The 21,831-nt window shown below is 34.6% G+C and overlaps 1 protein-coding gene across 1 annotated transcript in view; it reads left to right on the plus strand.

Moving 5' to 3' along the window:
* The window catches only part of Shoc1 (shortage in chiasmata 1), an 85,053-nt gene that overhangs the window by 56,396 nt on the left and 6,826 nt on the right, over positions 1–21,831 (plus strand). The window contains exons 16-25 of the mRNA XM_063254241.1: positions 173–351; positions 1,486–1,558; positions 5,286–5,355; positions 5,949–6,127; positions 7,068–7,185; positions 8,272–8,383; positions 9,787–9,908; positions 15,756–15,849; positions 18,811–18,942; positions 19,445–19,594. Coding sequence (XP_063110311.1) covers positions 173–351; positions 1,486–1,558; positions 5,286–5,355; positions 5,949–6,127; positions 7,068–7,185; positions 8,272–8,383; positions 9,787–9,908; positions 15,756–15,849; positions 18,811–18,942; positions 19,445–19,594 — 1,229 coding nt within the window. The remainder of the gene's footprint in view (positions 1–172; positions 352–1,485; positions 1,559–5,285; positions 5,356–5,948; positions 6,128–7,067; positions 7,186–8,271; positions 8,384–9,786; positions 9,909–15,755; positions 15,850–18,810; positions 18,943–19,444; positions 19,595–21,831) is intronic.

Genomic DNA, 21,831 nt, shown 5'->3' on the forward strand with positions numbered 1-21,831 from the left:
CAGAATAGGATTAAATGAAATTTTAACTGTTACTTTTATGAATCATTTTCCCTCAACTTTTTTGTCACGGAATGTCTTAAAGAACAAAAAAACTTCTGAAGTGAAGGTAGGAAAAAAAAAAAAAGAACAAAAAAACTTAATGCAATTTTTTTTTCTAATTTTACTCTAATAGGATATTTGTCAAGTGCAAAAGATGTCTACAGAGGCATTTTAGGCTCCTATTTGGATGACATTTGGAGACAGCTGACGATTGTACAGTTTATTAAGAGAAAACAACCTGAAACCAATCATAAAATACAAGAATTGCAACATCAGATACTAAGTTGGATGCAAAGTCAAGAGCAAATTAAGGTTAAATATTAGAATAAAGCAAATAAAAATAATCAGTTTAAATAAGAACCAGATGTTGAACAAGTTTTTGTACTTAACTTTGAAATTATAAAATAGTCTGTACTATTTGACTCCTTGACAGTTTTCTCCTTCAGTAAGTAACAAAACAAAATCAGACTGAGGAAAGATGATTTGCATGATTGCACACATATTTTCAAATTTTAAATACTTTAAATTTTATTGTAAACAGTTGCCTGTGGGTGGGTTCTCCAGCTGCCAAAACTTTTTGTCTGATACTTAAGCCCTTGAACATTTATGTAATAATAGAACTATAACCATTTATTTTTAGCAATTAAGCCAGAATCTCATCTGACATGATTGTACATAAAAGCACTTAGTTTATGACTTGACTTACACTGGAAATTATTGGCTTGCTTTACATCAAACATATGACGATTGCATTAATGAAGACAAGACAAAATGGCTTTTTAAATCTTATCAAACATTTCAATTGGCTGATACTAAGAATGGATACAATACTCTGATTTCTCTTCAGATTGTATGAATCTGGATACAGATTTTTAGGGGCTTTTTCCTGTTTGTTCCATTTATATCTTTAACTTTATAGTTTCTTGTGTAGCTTTCTTATGCCATTTAAATAAATTAAATCAATAAGTGACAAATTTAAAATTGAAACTTATTTGCTGCACCTCCTCCACAAAAAAAAAAAAAAGGAAGGAAAGAGGGAAGGAAGAACAGAAGGAAGGAAGGAAGGAGAAAGAAAGAAAGAAAGAATTAATGAATGAATATGTAGGAAAATACAGCAACAAATCATTGGTTTTATCCAACAAATTCAAACTTGACTGGGTTAAATTTAATAAAATAAGCAAAGACAACTTATACATTGGTAATCATATATGTGGGAATACTCGAAATATGCTAAGAATATTCTCAAATATTTTCCTCAATGCCATTTCATGTTATAATTTATTTGTTTTTAAGCACTGACATCTATTGCAAAACAAATATTTGCTTTATAATATCATTGTCATCAGTTCCCTGTGACCAGTAACATTTATTATTTTGTTACTATAACAAAACTGTGAAAAAGTATAATAATTCAGAGATATACATGAAATTCTTATTTTTGACTAGGTGCTGGTTATAATAAGAATGGAGTCAGATGGTGAAAAACATTTACTCATTAAAACTCTTAAGAAAATAGAAGGTAGGGATTTCTAAATTATGTTTCATTAGATAACAAATGCTTGAACATATAAAAATATTGACGTAACCAGCTTTTAAAATTCAACTATAATTAGTATATCATAAAATTTGCTGAGTTTACAACTCTGTGGGATCTAACCCATTATTATATTCACATAGATTATAAGGCTGCAATATACTATAAAGTTATTAATAATTTACATCTTTTATTGATTACTAGTTGTAACAATGGATACTTACAACAACTCTGTAAATAGTTTTGACTAAGTTTTACAAATAAAGCATATTCATAAAGGGGAGGTAGCATGTCAAATCCCATAGGCAGTAAATGAGGAAATCAGGACTTCAACCTAGTTCTTTCTAGTTTCAGTGTTGTTATAACATTTTACCCACTACTGCTCCCTCTGTCAACCCTTTCAACAGTATACTTTGTGCTGTGGAACCCATTGCTTAACATGGAGACTCCTCACTGAAACCCCACTTTCCCCACATAATACTGTTTCCCCTGGGCTTTATCAAGAGAAGCTTATCATCTTCCTTATGCTCTGTGGGAATGAGGTGGCTATTTCTTTTTTTCTGTAATCACTTTCAACACATTATTCTTCCACCTTTTGAAACTGAGATATTGCCATATACTTTTCTGCCACTCTAAATTAGCACCATATACTAAACCTCCTAATCATTCCCTATTCCCCATAGAAAGTAGTATAACTGGGTCTTAGAATTCTCTGTGCTCTAGACTCCTAATCCTGCCATTTATCCTAGGTGGTTTTGTAGTGTTTATTTGTTCTGTGGTGCTGGGGATCCAATCCAGGATTACATACATGCCAGGCAAGTGCTCTGCCACTAAGCTACATCCCAGTGCTATCCGGGGTTTGTTTATTTTTTTGGTGGGGGGAGGAGGTACCGAGAATAAAACTCAGGACCTTGCACTTTTTTTTTTTTTTTTTGGTCTTTTTCAGTTTTTATCGGTACCAGGGATCGAACTCATGACTGCCTGCTCTCAAGGCAGGCGCTTATGCCGCTGAGCTAAATCCCCAGCCCCAGGACCTTGCACTTGCCAGGAAGGCGCTGTACCACTGAGCTATATCCCTGGCCCCTCCTGAGTGTTTTAATGTCTCTCATGTGAACAATTTACCCAACACCCGAGCTTTGTATTTTCACTGACCTCCATAACAATTATATTCATCTTTAGTTCACTCATTGGCTACACCATGGGCTTTGTGAAGAACTGTTACTTGTGAGCTGTAAACTCTGATGCATCCCTCATTGTTCACACCTATTTTTATCTGTTCTATAACGTGTATCTTAGGACAGTAGCATGTCAAATCCTTTTTGCTTCATTCTCTTTTCTTTCCACACTATATTTTTGATTCATCACTTCAATCGATCTTCACTTTTTATTGTACTTTCTATTTAAATGTTAATCCTGAATCAATCAATACATTTAAATTCTCCATTCCTACACCTGAGCTGCCTAGAACTATTGGAAAAATTCACATAGCCATGTAGATTGGTGCCACTGCAAACCCATCTACTCTGAATTTACCTTGGCTTTAAATACCTCTTATCAATCTTTTATATTCACTATTCTTACTTCATATTTGCATTGCTCATGGCTAACTACAAACCCATACCATGCCACCTATCCTCTTATTTTTAGAGGAGACTTATGCCCTTTAATTTCCATTTATTAGATGAGAATCTTCCTCAGTTTCCTTCTCTACCATATACAAATTTATCTTTCTTATTTTATTTTTTCCCCAGAGACATGAACCCCCCTCGTCTGCTTGTACTTTGGATTTGGTCTGTTCCTGTGGGTCTTTCACACTTCAGTTCATCAGTTTTTTCCTAGTCCCACCTTATTCTCTAAAGGCTCTTTTTCTTATTATATGAGCCCTCTAGTATTAAAAATAAAATTCCATCTCAACCTGTGTAAGCTTTTGGTTACTCTTTCTCTTTCTTCCAGAATCAGCCCCTTACCAGCTTAGGCTGATTCTCTTTGCTGCTTACTTCACTAAAATGCCAGTTTCTGGCGAATATGGATTGTGAACAAATTTGTGATCCAGCACCCAAGGGAATGCATAGTGTAGAAGGCACTCCTCAAGAGTTCATTGAATGTGCCAATGAATATCTCTGTGTACACGGACACTAGTAGAAACAAATGAATTCACATACAAATATAACAACAGAAAACTTCTCGCCAGTTAACTAACATTTTAAATTATAGTAATGTGAGAATGGAAGGTTCATTTGTCTGAGCCTTATAAAGAACTGTTTCTTAGTGAATCATATGTCTATGTTCCAGATTTACAACTTGGAGTTTATTCATTATTTTGTTTAGTTTTTGAACCTTGGGAAAATGAGTTCTTATTCACTACATTCATAAGATTCTTAGTACCAGAACACTAGAGCAATAGTGAACAGCTGTGTGGCAAAAAATGTCATAATTGCCTGGAATATTTGCAGTTTATTGCTTTGTGTCTCTTCTTAACTAGGCTTCATACTAAAAACTCTGTTTCTTTGGCATGTGGAAATACATCGTCACTCTTGCTATCTTAATTTCAGCAATGTTTACTGACACAAAAGTCTTGACTCTGTAAACTGGAAGATGTTTCTCTCTTTCACACTGACAAATACCCTTGGTTTCTTGGAGCCAGGTATTTTTTCTGTCTAGTGTTATAAAATTCATTTTTCATGTATCTTCAAGATCTAGTTGTCTACTGGGCAGTCTGTTTTAGGGTCATAGCAGATTAAGTTTTAAATAATATGAATCATTTTATAAATCATAAGAGTAATAACATTCATTTCTCTTGCTACCAGTCTATTGTCATGTCAAGTGCCAAATCTATTATGTCAAGTACAGTTAATTGTTAACCATACTCCATCATTAATGCATGAATTGTGAATTTTATGTCTGAAAAAGTGTACTAGCAGAGAATTAATTTAGACTAAATTTAGCAATTTTTTTTGATACTGAGAATCAGACTCAGGACCTTGTGCTTGACAGGCAGGTGTTGTGCTGCTGAGCTATATCCCTGGCCCCTTTTCAGCTATTCTGGAATCAACTGTGTCTTATGAAAATTAAGCTGAATATGAGGGTACAGAAATTTTTGAAATTTACATTTTGTTTAAACATTACTAAAATAAGAAATTTAAATTATAATTAAGAGGCAAGAATAACTCTAAGAAATGGATGATGCCCAGTAAGTCTTCTGCTTATTATGTAGCCAACAGAAAGAAGAAAATGGGTAAGCATTTATATTCCATTAACAGATAATACAGTCTCTTGTTACTTTGTTAAATCTTCAACTAGAGAAAAATATAAAAAGTCAAAATAAAATTGAATACACAATTAATGTAATGAATACACAGTTACTTTAAAATAAATTTTTATCCATTTTATGGCACATGGAAAATTTAGATTTTTTTTGTTTATGGTTTAGACTTTCTGATATGTTAGATATAAAAAATCCAGGATATTATATTTGAAGTGATTTTGTTGTTCACAGAATGTTAGTTTGTCTTTGTTGGAATGAAATAAATGACACTAAAAATATGTTTATGAACAAAATTCTGAAAAACACTCTTGTTGAAAAAAAATTCTTTTTTCCAACAGGTTTAACCCTGACAGTCTTTGTTGGAATGAAATAAATGACACTAAAAATATGTTTATGAACAAAATTCTGGAAAACACTCTTGTTGAAAAAAATTCTTTTTTCCCACAGGTTTAACCCTGACAGTCTTTCATTCAAGTAAAAGAAAAGATTTTCTGGAACCTAAAGGTGTTTTAAATGGGTAAAAATGTATTCTTTATCTTTGAGGAACAAACCTTAGTTCCATAGGAAAGGCAAATTTTTCCTAGAATTTAACTTTAAAAGTTTAATAAAATCTAGCCTGGCATGGTGACACACACCTATAATCTCAGCACTCAGCAGGCTGAGGCAGGAGTATAGCTACAAGTTTGGGCTATAGTGAGTTCAAAACCAGTCTCAACTACATAGTAAGACCCTGTGTCAAAGAAAGAAAGAGGAAGAAAAAAAGAAAGAAGAAAAGAAAGAAAGAAAGAAAGATCCTGTTTGTAAAATGAGATTGATTTCTTATGTGGATTTCTGTTATTGATAGTGCTACATAGGTTAAAAAAAATCGGAAGCATATTTGAGGTAATGATATAGTCTATAATTTTGTATATCCTGGTATTTTAAAAGTATGATCATCACAAAAAAAATAAACAGATTACTACAGTTGGAGAAGAAATCAACAGAAAAATGCACCAGTGCCTTTCCAAATTGATAGACATGGAGAATAGCCAAAAGCAGTCATATCTTAGCATTCTAATTAAATAATGACACAAATATAATTCCATTTTCTTGGGTTTCTTCTGTCTTTAGTACCAGTTCCTGTGTTATTGTACATAATCAAAATATTGGAGCAGAGTTTCCCTGGAGTACTTTTTCATTTGTGGTGGAATACAATTATGTAGAACACTCTTGTTGGACTAAACACTGCGAAAAATTGAATATTCCTTACATGGCCCTTAAAGTGACTCTTCCAGACTCAGTTTTAAAAAGTAAGGATATAAAGCAGAATCCTTTTTTTGCATTAGATGAACATTTTCTGCTTTGTATTTGTGATCTATGGAAAGAAAATAGTGTGTGGTAGAAAATATTTTATAATTTTTAATTTCTTTATTTTTGATTAGCCATGCCTTTCATACATGAATTGACCTTGAATAAACATTCTTTTATAAATTACTTAGATGTTTATTCTTTTCCTATTGATCTATAAAATATATTTCCCATGAATTGCTGTACATAATTTAAAATTTTCATATGAATCAGTTATATTTACATAGCAAATCTCCAATACAAACTTAAGTATATGTAAGTATATGTGTATATGTATATGTAAGTATATGTGTTTAGGTAGAGAATGATCTTACTTTTCCCCCCTTTTTTAAAGTATAGTTGAACATAGGTAGAAAAATGTACAGAAAATTTTATATTATATATTTTTGAGTATATAGTAGTGTTAGTAGTTTAGTAAGCTTTTAGTAGTAGTTTCAATTAGTAAATTTTAGTAGTAATTAAGTACTTTATTTCTAGGTAGGACAATAACATGATTTCTTTGTTTCTTTATTTTGAGATACTGAGGGTTGAATCTACAACCTTACACGTGCTAGGGCAAGTGCTCTACCACTGAGCTATATCCATATCAATTCTAATTTGAGACAAGTTCTTAATCACTCAGGCTGACTTCAGACTCATAATCCTCCTACCTCAGCCTTCTAAGTAGCTACATTTACAGGAATATGCCATCATATCTAGCTATTTTATGTTCTTATTCTGTCCTTCCTTTATTCAGATTTCTTATTTTTTAACAGTGAAAATCATTGTTTTAAAACTCCTTGAGCATACACCTATTAATTTCTTGTTTAGTTAAAATAAAAGAGAGAAAGAGCTAAGGTATGAGAAAAAAGATAAATGTTTATCAATATTCTCTTTATTTAGGAAGCATCTCGCTGGATAGATTTGGTGGTTTTCTTTTGGAAATCCAGATTCCGTATGTGTTTTTTGCATCTGAAGGACTTCTTAATACTCCAGAAATACTTAAGCTGCTAGAATCTAAGTAAGTTATTGATTTTGTAACTTTAGCAAACATATTTTGCTATATATATGCCTATTGGTATATATACCAATAAGATAAATGTTACACTGTATATGTAACACTGTTGTTTCTCTGATCCAAGAAACCTGGAGTCTGTGTCAATTTATATTTTTATCCCCCAGCAACACTCTCTTAATTATTGACTATAATGTTTTTGGTAATATTTATCAATTTTCTGGAGAAAAAAATAAATTAGTTTTTTACATCTATATTTTATTTATGTTTCTTTTGTTACCAGAAATACAAACATTCCGTTATTTCATGTAACTGTATATTCATGTCTTAGAGTGATCTATAACACTGAGAATGAATATTCTTGTTTAGGAAACTTTAAACAGTACTGGAAACAATATTACAGAGTTCTAAATGAATGCTCACATTTTCAGATCTTCAGTTATAAGGTCATACCAACATTGTTTTAAAATCAGAAACCACTTAATCATACTCACGAGTCATTATGGGACTACTGATCCTTGGACGGGATAGTTGACCTATGACAGTTAAAACGCACATCAGTGTCCCATACTTTTGTTTTGATATTTTAAGTCTGTGGGCCACTCATAGGAAACTAGGAACTTAGAAAAGATGGCTAAAGTGTAGGCCAGTAATGGGTGATATAGCTCAGTAATAGAGATGCAGTTAGCAAGTATGAGGACCTCGGTTCAGTCCCCCACGTCCTCTCACAAGAAAAAAAGCAGCCAATTTTAAGGAAAAAGAAAATTCTGATGAATGGAGAATGGTCTGGTGTCCTAACAGTATTTTGAGTTTGTGAATTATTTTACTTAAAGAGCTAGAATAAATTTGTCAAGACATTTGTAATGGTGTTAGATATAATAATACTTATCACAATACTTAGGACAGCACACACCTCAACTGAGTTGCTATATGTACTAAATAAATAATTTCCTTCTTAAAATTTATAAAATAGAATAAATTGATGTGTGAAAAGTACAGTAATTTAATTAAATATAGGAGGGAAATGCATCTTTCCCCATATAATTTTTCTTAGCCATTTCAGTTTTTCTTCCCCAATACTGCATTTCACAGCTATAACATCACACTCGTGGAGAGATGCTGCAGCCACTCACTGAAACTCTTTGGAAGTACGGAGTACTACGTAGTGCTGACAATTGATGAATGCACTACTGTAATTTTGCAGGTAAAAACTAGCAAAAAAATATAAACTCAAATACATTAAAATACATATAACTGTAATTTGTCACTATCTTTTCCATAGAGAGTTTATAACCTATTAGTGATTTCTTGCACCTTTTGCAAATGGGCCACAAGTACTAAGGTTATCGCTGGAAAGTGACTATTGACAAAGTTCTTTGATGCTTTATAATCTTTAACATACCTTAAGAAGACAAAGTAAATACAGAATCTTTAATATTGTATATGGACCTACTTTAAGTACATTCATAGGATAATTATAGTGTATAAATTCTTAGCTGAATGTTCCTTACATTTGCTTGATTAGAGTACCAGTTGCAAAGATATTAATTTAATGGGTTAAGAGTGAGAAGGAAAAACCATGTGTGATGGCACAGAGTATAAATTATTAGCAAAATGGAAAGATACAGTCTGCTCTGATGAGAAAGCCTGCAATGTAAGAATTATGTGAGCTTGGTGTAGTGTGTCTACTGCAATCCTAGTGCCATGGGAGCTGAGGATTGCAAGTTTGAGCCCAACCTGATCCGTTTAGTGACTTAATGAGACCCTGCCTCAAAAAAAAAAAAAAAAAGAATGTGTAAAGGTGCTGGGTACATAGTGCCGTGCAAAGGCCCCGGCTTCATTCCCCAGTACTGTGGGAAAAAATTAGATGATAGAGAAATACAACTCTGTTAGACAAAGAATTATTGTGCCCAACATACTTAAAATTCTTAAACATTTATTTTTCCATTTGGCAAAATTTTTAAATCTAGTTATCTATTGTTAGAAGGACATTTTCTAAATTATCACTGTATCAAAAATCACTTGTGTTAGCTAGACATGGTGGCACATGCCTGTAATCCCAGCACTCAGAAGGCTGAGGCAAGAGGCTTGCTGTGAGTTCAAGGCCAGCCTGGCTTACATAGTGAGTCCAAGACCCACCTGAGTGGCATAACAACAAACAAAAATTACTTATGTTAAAGGAAAAACTGACCCAGGCTACTAGGTAGCCTAGGAATTCCAGCCATTGCTGCTTTCTCATCTCCCTTGAACAAGAAATCATACAGTTTATTCCGTGGGGTTTGAAACACTTTTGGTTGCCTTTGGAGTAGCCAGGTCTGGTCCACAGAGCACACTGCCCAGTCAGAGGCACTCTCTAGGCTGCTTTCTTCATAGCTAGGACATTGAGAACTTGATGGGCCTTTTTGCTGAAGCTATCATTAGTTGTTTCACATCCGTAGTGGCTTTTTGGCTACTATTTCCAGAGTGATCTTCATTTTTCCTTGAAAAGGGAGATCATGCTTATGCCTGTTCTCAAGCTAACATTTATGTATCTTTGATTCTTGAAATATAACAACAATTTCAAACAATTGTTCAACTTAATGAATCTTTTATTTTGTTTTCTGATAGGACCTAGAAGAATTGAATTGTGAGAAAGCATCAGACAATATAGTTATGAGACTGATGGCATTATCATTCCAGTACAGCCATTGTTGGATGATATTATACGCCAAAGAAACATTGAATTCAGTGTATGTAAATATTTCTTCATCTTAAGTCATATTCACACTTCTTGTTATTCAGTCTTGCTCTTTGAATAGATATGAAAAGTTTTGCTTGCTGCTCTAGTTGGCTTTATTTAAGGATTCTCAAGACAGAGGCATGATCATAGCAAAACAAACCAGAATTTTGGCAGTGATACATGTTCTGTGGGACAGTCTGTGAAAATCATTCTTTCCTTCCCCAAGTTCACTGTGAATTGGTTCTTTTAGTGTTTTATAACTTTATAATTCTGAGCTTGTCTGCTAGAAGATCAATTCCTTCTAAAATCTTTTTAAATATATCAATTTTTAAATATATACTTTGTAATTTTATAGATGTTGTTATACTTTCTTTCACTGATGTGCTTAACTGAAAAATCGAAAATTCCATGTCAAGACACTGGCTCAAGTTGTTTCTCCTTTTTTCCTCTAAATATTTAAACATATCACTTCTACTTTCTCCTTTTTTTTCTACCTCCATACTGATTTTTGTCCCTCAAAGGTCACTCATGACTTTCTTATGATCATCTCCAAAATTTTTTATCTTTCTCCACTCCAAAATATTTGTTATCAGTGCTTTCTTTCTCAAAACTCTTCAAGACTGTAATACTTCAGTATCTTTGATCTCCTACTCTCTAACTAGTTTTTCCTGTTTTTATCTTTTCTTTTTTGTTCTAGTCTCTAAGTATGTTAGTAATGAGTTCTTTTTCTCTCTCTCTCTTTATTCTATCTATTGAGAAACAAAATTGTTTCAGTACTGGAGACTGAATCCAGGGCTTCATGCTCTACCACTCAGATACATTTCCAGTCCTTTTTATTTTGTTTTGTTGAGACTAGGTCTCACTAAAATGCTTTGAGTTACTCTTCTCCTGAATGCCTGGGATATTCCTTGCCTTTTGAGTTGATTTCTGTCCATGTTTGTTGGGACAGTTGTATGCAATACCCTCCCAGACCCTGTTGATATGTGACAAAGGGTCTACCTGAATGCCTACAAGGCAGCCTAAACAGCACCTTTTGGAATGACCAGTGGGCAGAGGGATGTTGGGTTTATTTTTTGGTATAACTTCTTTAAGTCACCAAAACTGGAAAACAGATCTTTTAGTTTAACAACTGGACTTTTCATTTATCCCCTTAATGTCTTTTCTCATTGCAGAGACAAAAATACATAATACCCAGTGTTAAAGGAGGAAAGTTTTATTTAGCTCACAGTTTGTAGAGGTTTTAGTCATAATCATCTGTGCTTCAAGGCAGGATGGCACATGGCAGAGGGGCAACAGTTCATGGCAATGGAAGACAGCAAAAGCAGACAGACAGACAGAGATAGATAGATAGAGAGAAAGACCTCTTTCTGTTCCTTATATTATATGCAGACTACCTGCCCTAGTTCAAGTGTAGCACTTGCTTAATCCCAGCATGGACTATGAATCAATCACAAACTCTAGATATGACCAACTCTGAAAAAATCCTGTGACCGTGTGAGGCTTTGGGAGGACATCTAGACACAAACTATAATACCCTCCCTCCATTATATTACCAGTGTCTTAGTTCAGATTCTCATTATTTTAAGTGGGCTATTATGACAGATTTCCAACTGTCTTCCTGATGTAGGGAAAAAGAAACTCCAACCTGCTAGATGTTTAAAGTTTCTGTTCTCTAAAATCAAGGAATGAATTCTAGGAATAATGGAGGTTAAGAGCAGGAAGAATGTATTGAAAGAAAGAAAAATTTCTGTCTAAGAGAGATATAAGGGGCCCAGAAAATGGTTTACCCTCCAACCATACTTTTCAAGAATGTTTTATTGAGCAAAACCTTGAGGTAAAGTGGGTTTCAAGGTGGGACAAAACTATAGTCAACTAATAAGAATACAAGTATAGTGACTTAGGTAATACTGATTGAGTGGAAAGTCATAAGGTGTGTGTAAGGTGGGACAAAACATTGGGGAACCAATAAGATTACAACAAACAGAGTTGCTCAGGTAATACTGATAAATGAGGATCAAGTTGGGAAGCAAGTATTGTACCAAGTACTCAGGAGATGGACAAGGACTCTCCTGGAAGAGGTGGGTTAAGGGAGTTTTGTCCTCCACCCCAAGGTGACTGATGTCTATTTAGAGTGTCAATCACTGCTGTTCATTCCTAGGGGAAGTAGATGATGTGGTTGGTAATCTTTTCCTGAAGCCTGGCCTTCAGTGAATGCACCTCCAGCCACTGCTGTTTTCTGCATTGATCTTTCCAGAACTCAGCCTTGTCTGATTGTCTACAATAGTTTTAAATAAGTTAGCTATCTAGGACATTCCCATCTCCCGATGCAACTCAGTATTCTTCTACATGATGTGTCTTATACACAATTGGTGTTCCTAAAATCAGGCTCTCATTATTTTATTCTTATATGTCTTTACTGCCTCCCTCATTACCTGTTGAATACACTGATGACACCGTGATTATTTTTCAGGAGCTATCTCAAACACCACTTCTTCTGTTTGATCTTTCCACAGAACCCACCATTGCACACAAATACTCAAATATACTTTCCATCCTTTGAGCTGCTTAGCTCTTTGCTTTTTCCCACATATTTGGTATGTTTTATGTTATCTTTTTGGAGCACTTGTTTTATAGCACGTAACACATCATTGCTTTCATATGATATATGCTTGATAGACATTCTTTGACTGACTGAACAATTTTCCTACCAAATTACAAACTAATCTTACTTATTTTTTATCCCTATATAACTACATAACTCGTGTTAGAAGTTTTTAATATATCCTTTAATTATTAGGAAAGATATAAATGCCTTATTGACTTCACCTGTGTGATTTTTTATTGAGTTTATTTTACCTTATTTTTGTTACTGTTACCAAACTCTTCATATTTATTATTATCACATGGTAGTAAGTATAAGACTTTAAACACCTTTGTTCTTACTCTTTCTGTTGCTGTTGGTGATGGGATCCCAGGCAGGTTTCTAGGTTCTTACACACAATGAAAAAAGAGTTTGATATGACATACAGTAGTAACAAAAAAGCAGCAAAGTTTAGTGAAGTTTAATTAGGCAACAATATTCTCAGAGTGAGAAGGCTCACACCAGTGGGAAGGAAAATGGTGCATGCACTGAATATGTTCAGTTTAATAACTTAAAGTGTTGCAACAGGTCTGTGGTGCCTCCCATTGGGTCTTAAAGAGAACGATTGACAATGTGATTGACAGGGTGCTGTCATGTCAGCTGTGTCTACTATACATGTCCTTTCCCATAACTCACTGTCACAATTGGATATATGTGATGTAGTCCATATGTGTGAACCAGCAGTGAGCTCCCAGCGAAGAAGTTACTGTATGCCATGCGGACAGGTCCGGTGTATATGTGTCATGGTTTAGATCTTTGGAATCTCTCAAGGCAGGTCCAGAGATCTTTCTTATCTCTGCCTCCAGATACTGGGCTTTAGGACAAAGGTCAGAGCTCAGAAGGTTAGCCCTGGGGTATTGTCCATCTTCACATTAGTGGAGGCAGTGCTTCTACAGCCCCATTTGTACTGTCTACTGGATATTTACTTTTTCTGCTAACAGGTAACTTGTGGAAGTCATAAAACAGTAGTTTTTTCTATTAGAACTAAAAATTTATTGATAATTCAAGTCTAAAATCTTCATTTGGAAGGGTAATAAAGTCTAGAAAGCATTTTAAAGATGGCTCTTGTTTGTAAAACATTTTAAACTTTATTCAGAACTTGGAACCTGAGTGCTGGTTAAATAACTGATATGGAAGTTTCTAAAGTTGTTTTCAGATTACTATCCATATATAGCCCAGGTTTTCATGAAAAAATATACATTTTGAGGTAGCCTTGTATTCAGGATATAAAGAGTTATAATTTAATCACAATTTATTATTATAAAATCTAATGATTTTCAAACTTCTAACTATCTCAGTCGTATATTTTTAGATGATTGGAACATTTAGAAAGTATCTTAAATTACCAAGTAAAGGAAATTAAAGCTACAAAAAAATGATTTGAATTACCTTGGTAATTCACACCTGTCTGAAGGTGAATGCCAAGGGTTCTTAATACCATCCTGAGGTTTGATAGTTATTGATTATAATACAAAGTTGTAAGGGCTGGGGATTTAGCTCAGTGGCATAAGCGCCTGCCTTGTAAGCAGGCAGTCGTGAGTTCGATCCCTGGTACTGAAAAAGACAAAAAAAGAAAACAAAACAAAACAAAAAAACAAAGTTGTAAGGATTTATAATGCAAATTTAGCAAAGGAAGTTCAGGGGCCAAGTTCAGAGTAAACCAGGAGAAAACTTTCAAGAGTTCTCTTTCACACATGATGTACTTAAAATTGTGACCTTACTTACTGTCCTAGTTACTTTTCTCATTGCTGAGACAATATATATACTCAACACCTAAAATTAAAGGAGAAAAGGTTTTTATTATTTTATTTTTGGGTTTTTAAGACAGGGTCTCATTATATAGTCCAGACTGTCCTTAAACACACTGTGTGGCCCAGCTGGCTTCAAACTTACAGTGACCCTCTTGCCTCAGCTTCCCAAGTGCTGGGATATAGGTGTGTACCATCGTGCCTGTCAGGAAAGGTTTACTTTGGGTTCACAATTTGTAGAGGTTTCAGTTTATAGTTGCCTGGCTCTACAGCCATGGTATAGGAGAGGAGTATTGTATAGGAGAAACAATTCATGGTAGGCAGAAGGAAAGAAGGCGGAAAAACAGCAAAGTAGCAAGAAAAGCCCCAGCAGCAGCCTGCCTCTCCCTTTTATAGTCCATCTTTTATATGGAAAGGTGCTTACCTTTCCATATCCACAGCCAGAACTATGCCAGACCTATAGTGAACTAATTCAGTAATCACATACCTTAATCCTAGTATCCCACACTCAATCTCAGCATCACACACCCTAGATCCAGCCACCTCTGAAAAGCTCCACATATGACCACATGAGGCTTTGGGGGGCATCTAGATACAAGCTATAACATTTACAAACTTTTTTTCTAATATGGTGGCTCATTAGGGACACAATGCCCAGGAATTTTATTGAGGATGATCATGTACACACCTTCTGCCAAGCACATATCAAAATCCCAGGCTCAAAGAAAGAAACATGTTCAACAAAAACTACATTATTTGTGCAAACAGTTTGGGCACAGTGAGCCACCCTTACCAAACTGTTACTTTTATGGAAACAGCTTGCTTGAGAAAGAAGCCAACAGAGAGGAAGGAAGAGCCAAAAAATAAAGATAACATTATCTTGATGACATTGAGCCCCTGCGTCCAAAAATACCTTCCCTCTGACTTCCTAGTAAAGTGAGCCATTATTGCTTAGAGTACGTAAAAGATATGACACAGAATAAAGGTAGTAGAGATACATCCACTCAACATTCACATCAGACCTGTTTAATAGCCATTTTAAAAAGGTTGTTTTATCTAACACAACAGTTCAGGAAAAAGACCCAGGAAAGATTCTAGATACCCTGTTTCTTATCATGTGTTCATATCTGTTATTTTGACCAAGAGAATGAAATATTCCAGTTGCTTAGACATTGGTCATGTAATCATCTGGGGGCCAATAAGGAGATGAGTTAAATTCCTCCTCTCCACCTACACCTCCCTACACACACATCTTCAGGATCCCTTTAGATTTAACAGTATTTGTTAATGCTACGTAGAAGTGTTTTTCTCAAAAGAGTGAACAGTAGACAAAAAGCAACATGAGCTGCCATGCTAGTATTGTCTTTGCCAGGTTACTCTACTAACATGATGAAATGCAGAAACAAATTTTTAATCAGTACAGATAGGTGTCAGATGAATAGAATTACAGTAATATGATTCTTTCTAGGTACCCTCTTACAGAAAAGACACTTCATCACCTAGCGCTGATATATGCGGCTTTGGTCTCCTCTGGGATTAAATCTGAAGAACTCGATGTCAAGGTATTTCCTTTATGTTTGTCCAGCACTTTTCATAAACCAAAAGTGTGCTAGAACTTGTGGCCAATGAGAAAAATAGTAAATGGGAAAATTAAAAATTGCTTAAAAGCCAAAAAACAGCTTCAAATTAATAAATATTCTTACCACATAAACTTCTGCTTTAAAAGCTTTTAGTTTAGTGAATTTTAAATCACATTTTATGTCTTAATTTCTATGTAGATTTTAAACGTAACAGAATGTGAAGAAAAATAAATACCTCTTGTCAGAAAAATTTCTTATGAAAATGTACTCTAGTTCATAATGGAAATCTTATGACATATGAGTAGCATAATATATTTCTGACCTCTAATTAATATGCTTTCTTGGTTCTGGTTTTCACTGTCCTACTCTGAAACTTATATATTTGTCCAACTTCAGGGTGCAGTATCCTTCCTTTTCTTTAAGAACTCAAACATCTCCATAGAGATAGCTTTCTTTTTTGAGTACAGTTCTTAAATTTTTCCTGACATGTTTTAAGGTCTGCATTTCACTGGGCATTGTCTCATGAATGAACACCTCAATGAACACCTCAAACTCTTCAAAATACAAGTTCTCATCCATCCCCAAACTTAGTTTGTGACATCACTATGACAGTCTAAGCAGTAGAGGAGTCCTCTTTTTAACTCTGCAGTGTCTCCACAATATACATTTTCTACTACTCTGTGTCCCTAAATTCAGGTCTTGCTCATCCCTCACTTAGATTTTTAAAGTACAGTACCTCCCTAACTAATCCCCCTTTTTGTACAGTTTCCCCAATCCATCATCTATAGACATTAATTACACTTTTTCTCTTTTGGTACTGGGACTCAAACACAGGACCTTGAGTTTGCCGGGCAGGTGCTGCACCAGTGAGCTAAATTCCCAGCCCCCGATTACGTTTCTGAAACACAGTTGCAAAAGTTTTACTCCCTGAACTGCAAGCTTCTGAAGATATGCAACATGTGTATCCATTTTTTTATCCCTGGTACCTAGCACAAGCCAGGAATATAGGAGGCTCTTGATGAGTATGCTGTTGAACTGAATTTTCTTGTTCAAAAACCTTCCATATTAGATTGAAACTTCTCCAAAATTTGGCCCTGGCCCTTTAACATTATCTTACTCTGTCTTTCCTGCATATGCCCACACTGTCACCCCGCAGCCACTGCACAAGGTGGTCATTCTGGCCTGACTTCCCCAGCAATACCGCTCCCTGTGCTGTCACAGTTCTATCACTGTCCAGCTCCAACACTGCGTCCTTACAGAAACTTGCCCCAGTTACACTCTCTCAGGAGCAATCTCTCTTCCCAGTGATACGTCACCAGGAAGCCTGAGTACATTTTCACAAATAAAAAGAAAACACTGATAGTGATGTCATTCTATTTTTTCTGTAAATGTTTTATGAATTCTCTTTGTAGAAAACTGCATAAATATATACAGTTTAAGAGAGTTCTTAACAAATAGTTAAGGAGAATTCCTGAATCCAAGCATGAGCCCAAAATAACACTCTTTACCACCATTGTGCTCTTTAAAATTGAGTTTACATTTAAATGAAAGTATCAAGCTGGGCGTGCTGCTGCATGCCTGTAATCCCAGAATTCAGGAGGCTGAGGAAGGAGGATCATTGCAAGTTCAAGGCCAGCCTGGTTACACAGTGAGTTCAAGGTCAGCCTGTTCTGATTATATAGAGTCCCTGCCTCAAAAAAAAAAAAAAAAAAAAAAAAAAATCTAAATCAAAGTATCATATTTTCTTGAAATATCTAAAATTAAGGGGTGGGATTTAGCTCAGCGGCATAAGCACCCACCTAGCAAGCACAATGTCATGAGTTTGATCCCTGGTACAAAAAAAAAAAAAGAAAAATCCAAAACTAACAATAAAATAAGTTTGGGTTTGAACAGTATATTCCTGTGTACTTTATATACTTTGCACAATTTTCAAAATCCCTTTTTAAATACATGTACTGCCCATGTGTACTAGCAGTTTTGCGTTTGTTGTTTTTGAGAGGAAATTATGGTCGTAATTGTTGTGTGTGAGTTTGCTTGCTTGTTCGTTTGCAGTGCTAGGGATCGGACTCAGGGCCTGCGCACACTAGGCAGGCTCTCTGCCCCAGACCTTGTCCTATTCCTTATGTTTGCACCACAGTGCAAAAGTCTTGTATTTCTAAGATATCATTATTTAGAACATATTTTCTGTGCATATTACCGCTAATCTACAAACTGTCATAGCTTCAGTTAAATCTAAAAGGTAAGGAAGACAAAGATACAAGTGAAAGCAGAAAAAATTGACATTTCTGAAGAAAGTAGGGGACAGAGAAAACAATGACACACAGGAAGTGAAGAACATTAAGAAACTGTTTTATAAAGTTTAATACACACAGTGCTTTAGCAAGGGTATCATAATCAAATATGCTAAAGTGGCATAAACTGGGAATGACAACTCTAAGTCAAAGTTTTTGTTGTTTTTATTATAACATCAAATTCATTTGTAATTCATTTATAAGTATCTTTTATTTTTTAATGTTTTAGAAAAATACTATACTCTTCGAATTCTTATTTTTAGTTGATAACTATTAGGTTTAGTTGATAACTACTAGGAAATGCAAAATATCAAGTATTACTATTGATATTCAAATTAGTACTTCTTTTAATATAGACAAAGCATGATACCAAACATATTTTAAGGACTGTATTAATGGATGCCAAATAAAAGTGGAAAAATTAGTTTAAAAGATTAGAAAATACCAAGATACCATGTTTAAAGAGAAAAAAATTGATTATCCTCACAAATGAAATATTTTGGATTTCAGTAAGTACATTACTAAAATATATTCAAAATAATGCTACTGATAATCCACTGTTCTAAAATTTTCTCTTTTAATTACAAACTATTTTGTGTTGTGTTTTGCTACCTCATATGTTTTACAGTCTAATATATGGAACTTTTTTTAGCTTATGATCGCCTCAGGAGTGGAAGAGACTGTACTGCTAATTCGACAAATTGCTGACCATAATTTAATGACCTCAAAGAGAGACCCTCATGAATGGTTGGATAAATCCTGGCTTGACATTTCACTCTCAAAGGTTTATTTTTCTAAGTGTATTTTTTTTTTTTGGAGACAGGGTTTCACTATGTAGTTCAGACTAGCTTTGAATTCACTTTGTAGCCCAAGCTGGCCTGGAACTTGAGGTGATCTTCCTGCCTCAGCCTCCCAGGTGCTTGGATTATGGGCATGTGCCACCATGCCTGGCTGTAAATTAGTTACTTATGAAGCAAATATGAATGCTAATATTTGAATTTCCTGACAGTGCATTTTTTCCAGGTGTTCCAAATTAAGTGGTAGGGGTTTTTTTTGTTTGTTTGTTTGTTTGTTTGTTCGTTATTTTGTCTTTTTCATTTTTATCGGTACCGGGGATCAAACTCATGACCGCCTGCTTGCAAGGCAGGTGCTTATGCCACTGAGCTAAATCCCCAGCCCCTAAGTGGTAGGTTTAATGACAAACATTTAAATCTGCTGGAGTAAGTAGAAAAAAATGGGTCACTTTCAAAATCTACTGGCTGATTATTTCTTAAATTCTTTTCTAGGAAGAAATGTACTTACTTGATTTTCCATGTATTAACCCATTGGTGGCTCAGCTCATGTTAAATAAAGGACTTTCTTTGAATCAGCTGTTATTAGCAACTTCCTGTCAACTTCAGGAACTCTTACCTGAAGTTCCAGAAAAAGTATTGAAGGTTGGTTATTTGAATTCAGTACTATTAATGTTTATTTTCTTTCCATTTGAGTATATATTTTTTAAAGATAAAAAAATCAATGAAATATAATTTCAGAACAGGTTAGTATGACAGTTACAATTAATACATTGTGTATTGTTGTCTTCTTAGTAATTATTCAGAGTACAAGACCAAGCATATCTTGTCCATATTAAATTAGCACAAGATTTCTCTCTCTCTCTCTCTTTCTGCTTGCTTTCTTTCTTTCTTTCTTTCTTTCTTTCTTTCTTTCTTTTCTTACATTGAGAATCAAACTCACAACCTCATACTTGCCAGGTAGGTGCCACTGAGCTTTATCCTTCGTGCAAGTCTTTCTTTTCAGTGAACTAAGAGAAACTAGCTGTATCTTAACTATCTTGTGTGTACACATATTTTCTGTTTTTCTCTTTTCTCCTTTCTCCTTCCCCCATCATAATTTGTCTTTTTTTTTAACAGTTTCTCCCCAATTCACAATACCTCTTGCACATTTTGAATCTTATTCAATTTCTCACAGTCGTGCAACAATACAATACTTACACCTACGGATCTGATTTATTTCACTTATGTGTGTGGTCTTGAGTTGCATCCATTTACCTACAAAAGTCTGCAGTGTATCCTTATTTATGGCTGAGTAGTACTCTGTTATATTTTTTTAAAACCCACAGATATTTTTTAACCATTCTGCGGTTGATGGGCATTTGGGCTGTTTCCAATATTTAGATATTACAGGTTGTGCTGCTATAAACATGGGTGCACATATATCACTTTGATATGATGTTTTTATTCTTCTGGGAAGATACCCAGCAGGTGAATAGGTGGTTTTAATGGGATCTGTGATCCTATCTTTTAAAGGAATCTCCACACTGACTTCCACAGAGGTTGCATGATTCTACACTCCCATCAACAGTGGAAAAGGGTTCTGTTTTCCCCACAGCTCCTCCAGCATTTGTTATTGGTTGACTTCTTGATGATACATTCTTTTTGGAGTGAGAAGGAATCTCAGTGTTGTTTAATTTGCATCTCTTGAATGACCGATGATATTGAACATTTTTCATATATTTGTTTTCCATTTGTTTGTCTTCAGCTGAGAAGTGTATATTCAACTCAGATGCCCAATTTTGGATTAAGTCTTTGAATTTGTGGGAGGGTCTGATTTTTTTTCAATTCTTTATATGTTCTAGATGTAAGTCCTTTGTCTTTGGGACAACTAGCTATAATTTTTTACCGTTCTGTGGATTGTATTTTCACTCTCTTGGCGACTTCTTTTGTTGTGCAAAAGCTTTTTAATAAGGTGAAATCCCATTTGTTGATTCTCTGTAGTATTCCCCTTGCAGTCTGGGTTATTTTCCTGAAGTCTCTACCTACCTGTGTCTTCAAGATTTCACTTATTTTCTCTTCCAGTAAGTTTAGTCTTTCTGTTTTAATATTTAGATCTTTGATCCATTTTGACTGCATTTTTGTGCATGGTGATAGACATGGGTCTAGTTTTAATCTCTGGCATATGGAAAGCCAGTGTTTCCAGCACCATTTATTTAAGAGACTATCTTTTTTCCAGGGAACATATTTGATACCTTTATCACAGACAAGGTAGCTGAGTGTGTTTGGATTTGGTTGTGCATCTTCTATTCTATTCCACTGATCCTCAGACCTATTTTTTGCCAATACTATGCTGAGTTTATCACATTAGCTTTGTAGTATAATTTCAGGTCAGGGATTATGATGCCCTTTGATTTGCCTTCATTACCTAGAATTTCTTTTGCTATTCTAGGTCTCTTCTGGTTCCAGATGAATTTTAGCAATGATTTCACTAGATCAGAAAATCAGAAAATCACTAGTTTTTTTATTGGAATTGCATTTCTACTAATGTGAGATATACTAATGGTTTTTTTTTACTGGAATTGCAATAAACCTCTATAATAATTTTGGGAGAATGGCCATTTTCACAATGTTTTTTCTTCCTATCCATGAACAAGGAATGTCTTTTCTTTTTCTGAGAGCATTTTCAGTTTCTTTCTTCAGAGTACTGTAATTTGCACTGAATAGATCTTAGCTTCTTTTGTTAGATTGATTCCTAAGTATTTCATTTTTTGGATGCTATTGTGAAGGAGGTGGTTTCTTTTATTTCTCTCTCAGTGAGTTTGTTGTTTGTGTAGAGGAATGCTATTGATTTCTGAGAGTTGACTTTGTATCCAGCTACATTACTGAATTTGGTTTTTATA

Source organism: Cavia porcellus, unplaced genomic scaffold, assembly GCF_034190915.1.
Source record: "Cavia porcellus strain 051 isolate PalLab524CR breed Dunkin Hartley unplaced genomic scaffold, mCavPor4.1 scaffold_1, whole genome shotgun sequence".
Taxonomy (NCBI): domain Eukaryota; kingdom Metazoa; phylum Chordata; class Mammalia; order Rodentia; family Caviidae; genus Cavia; species Cavia porcellus.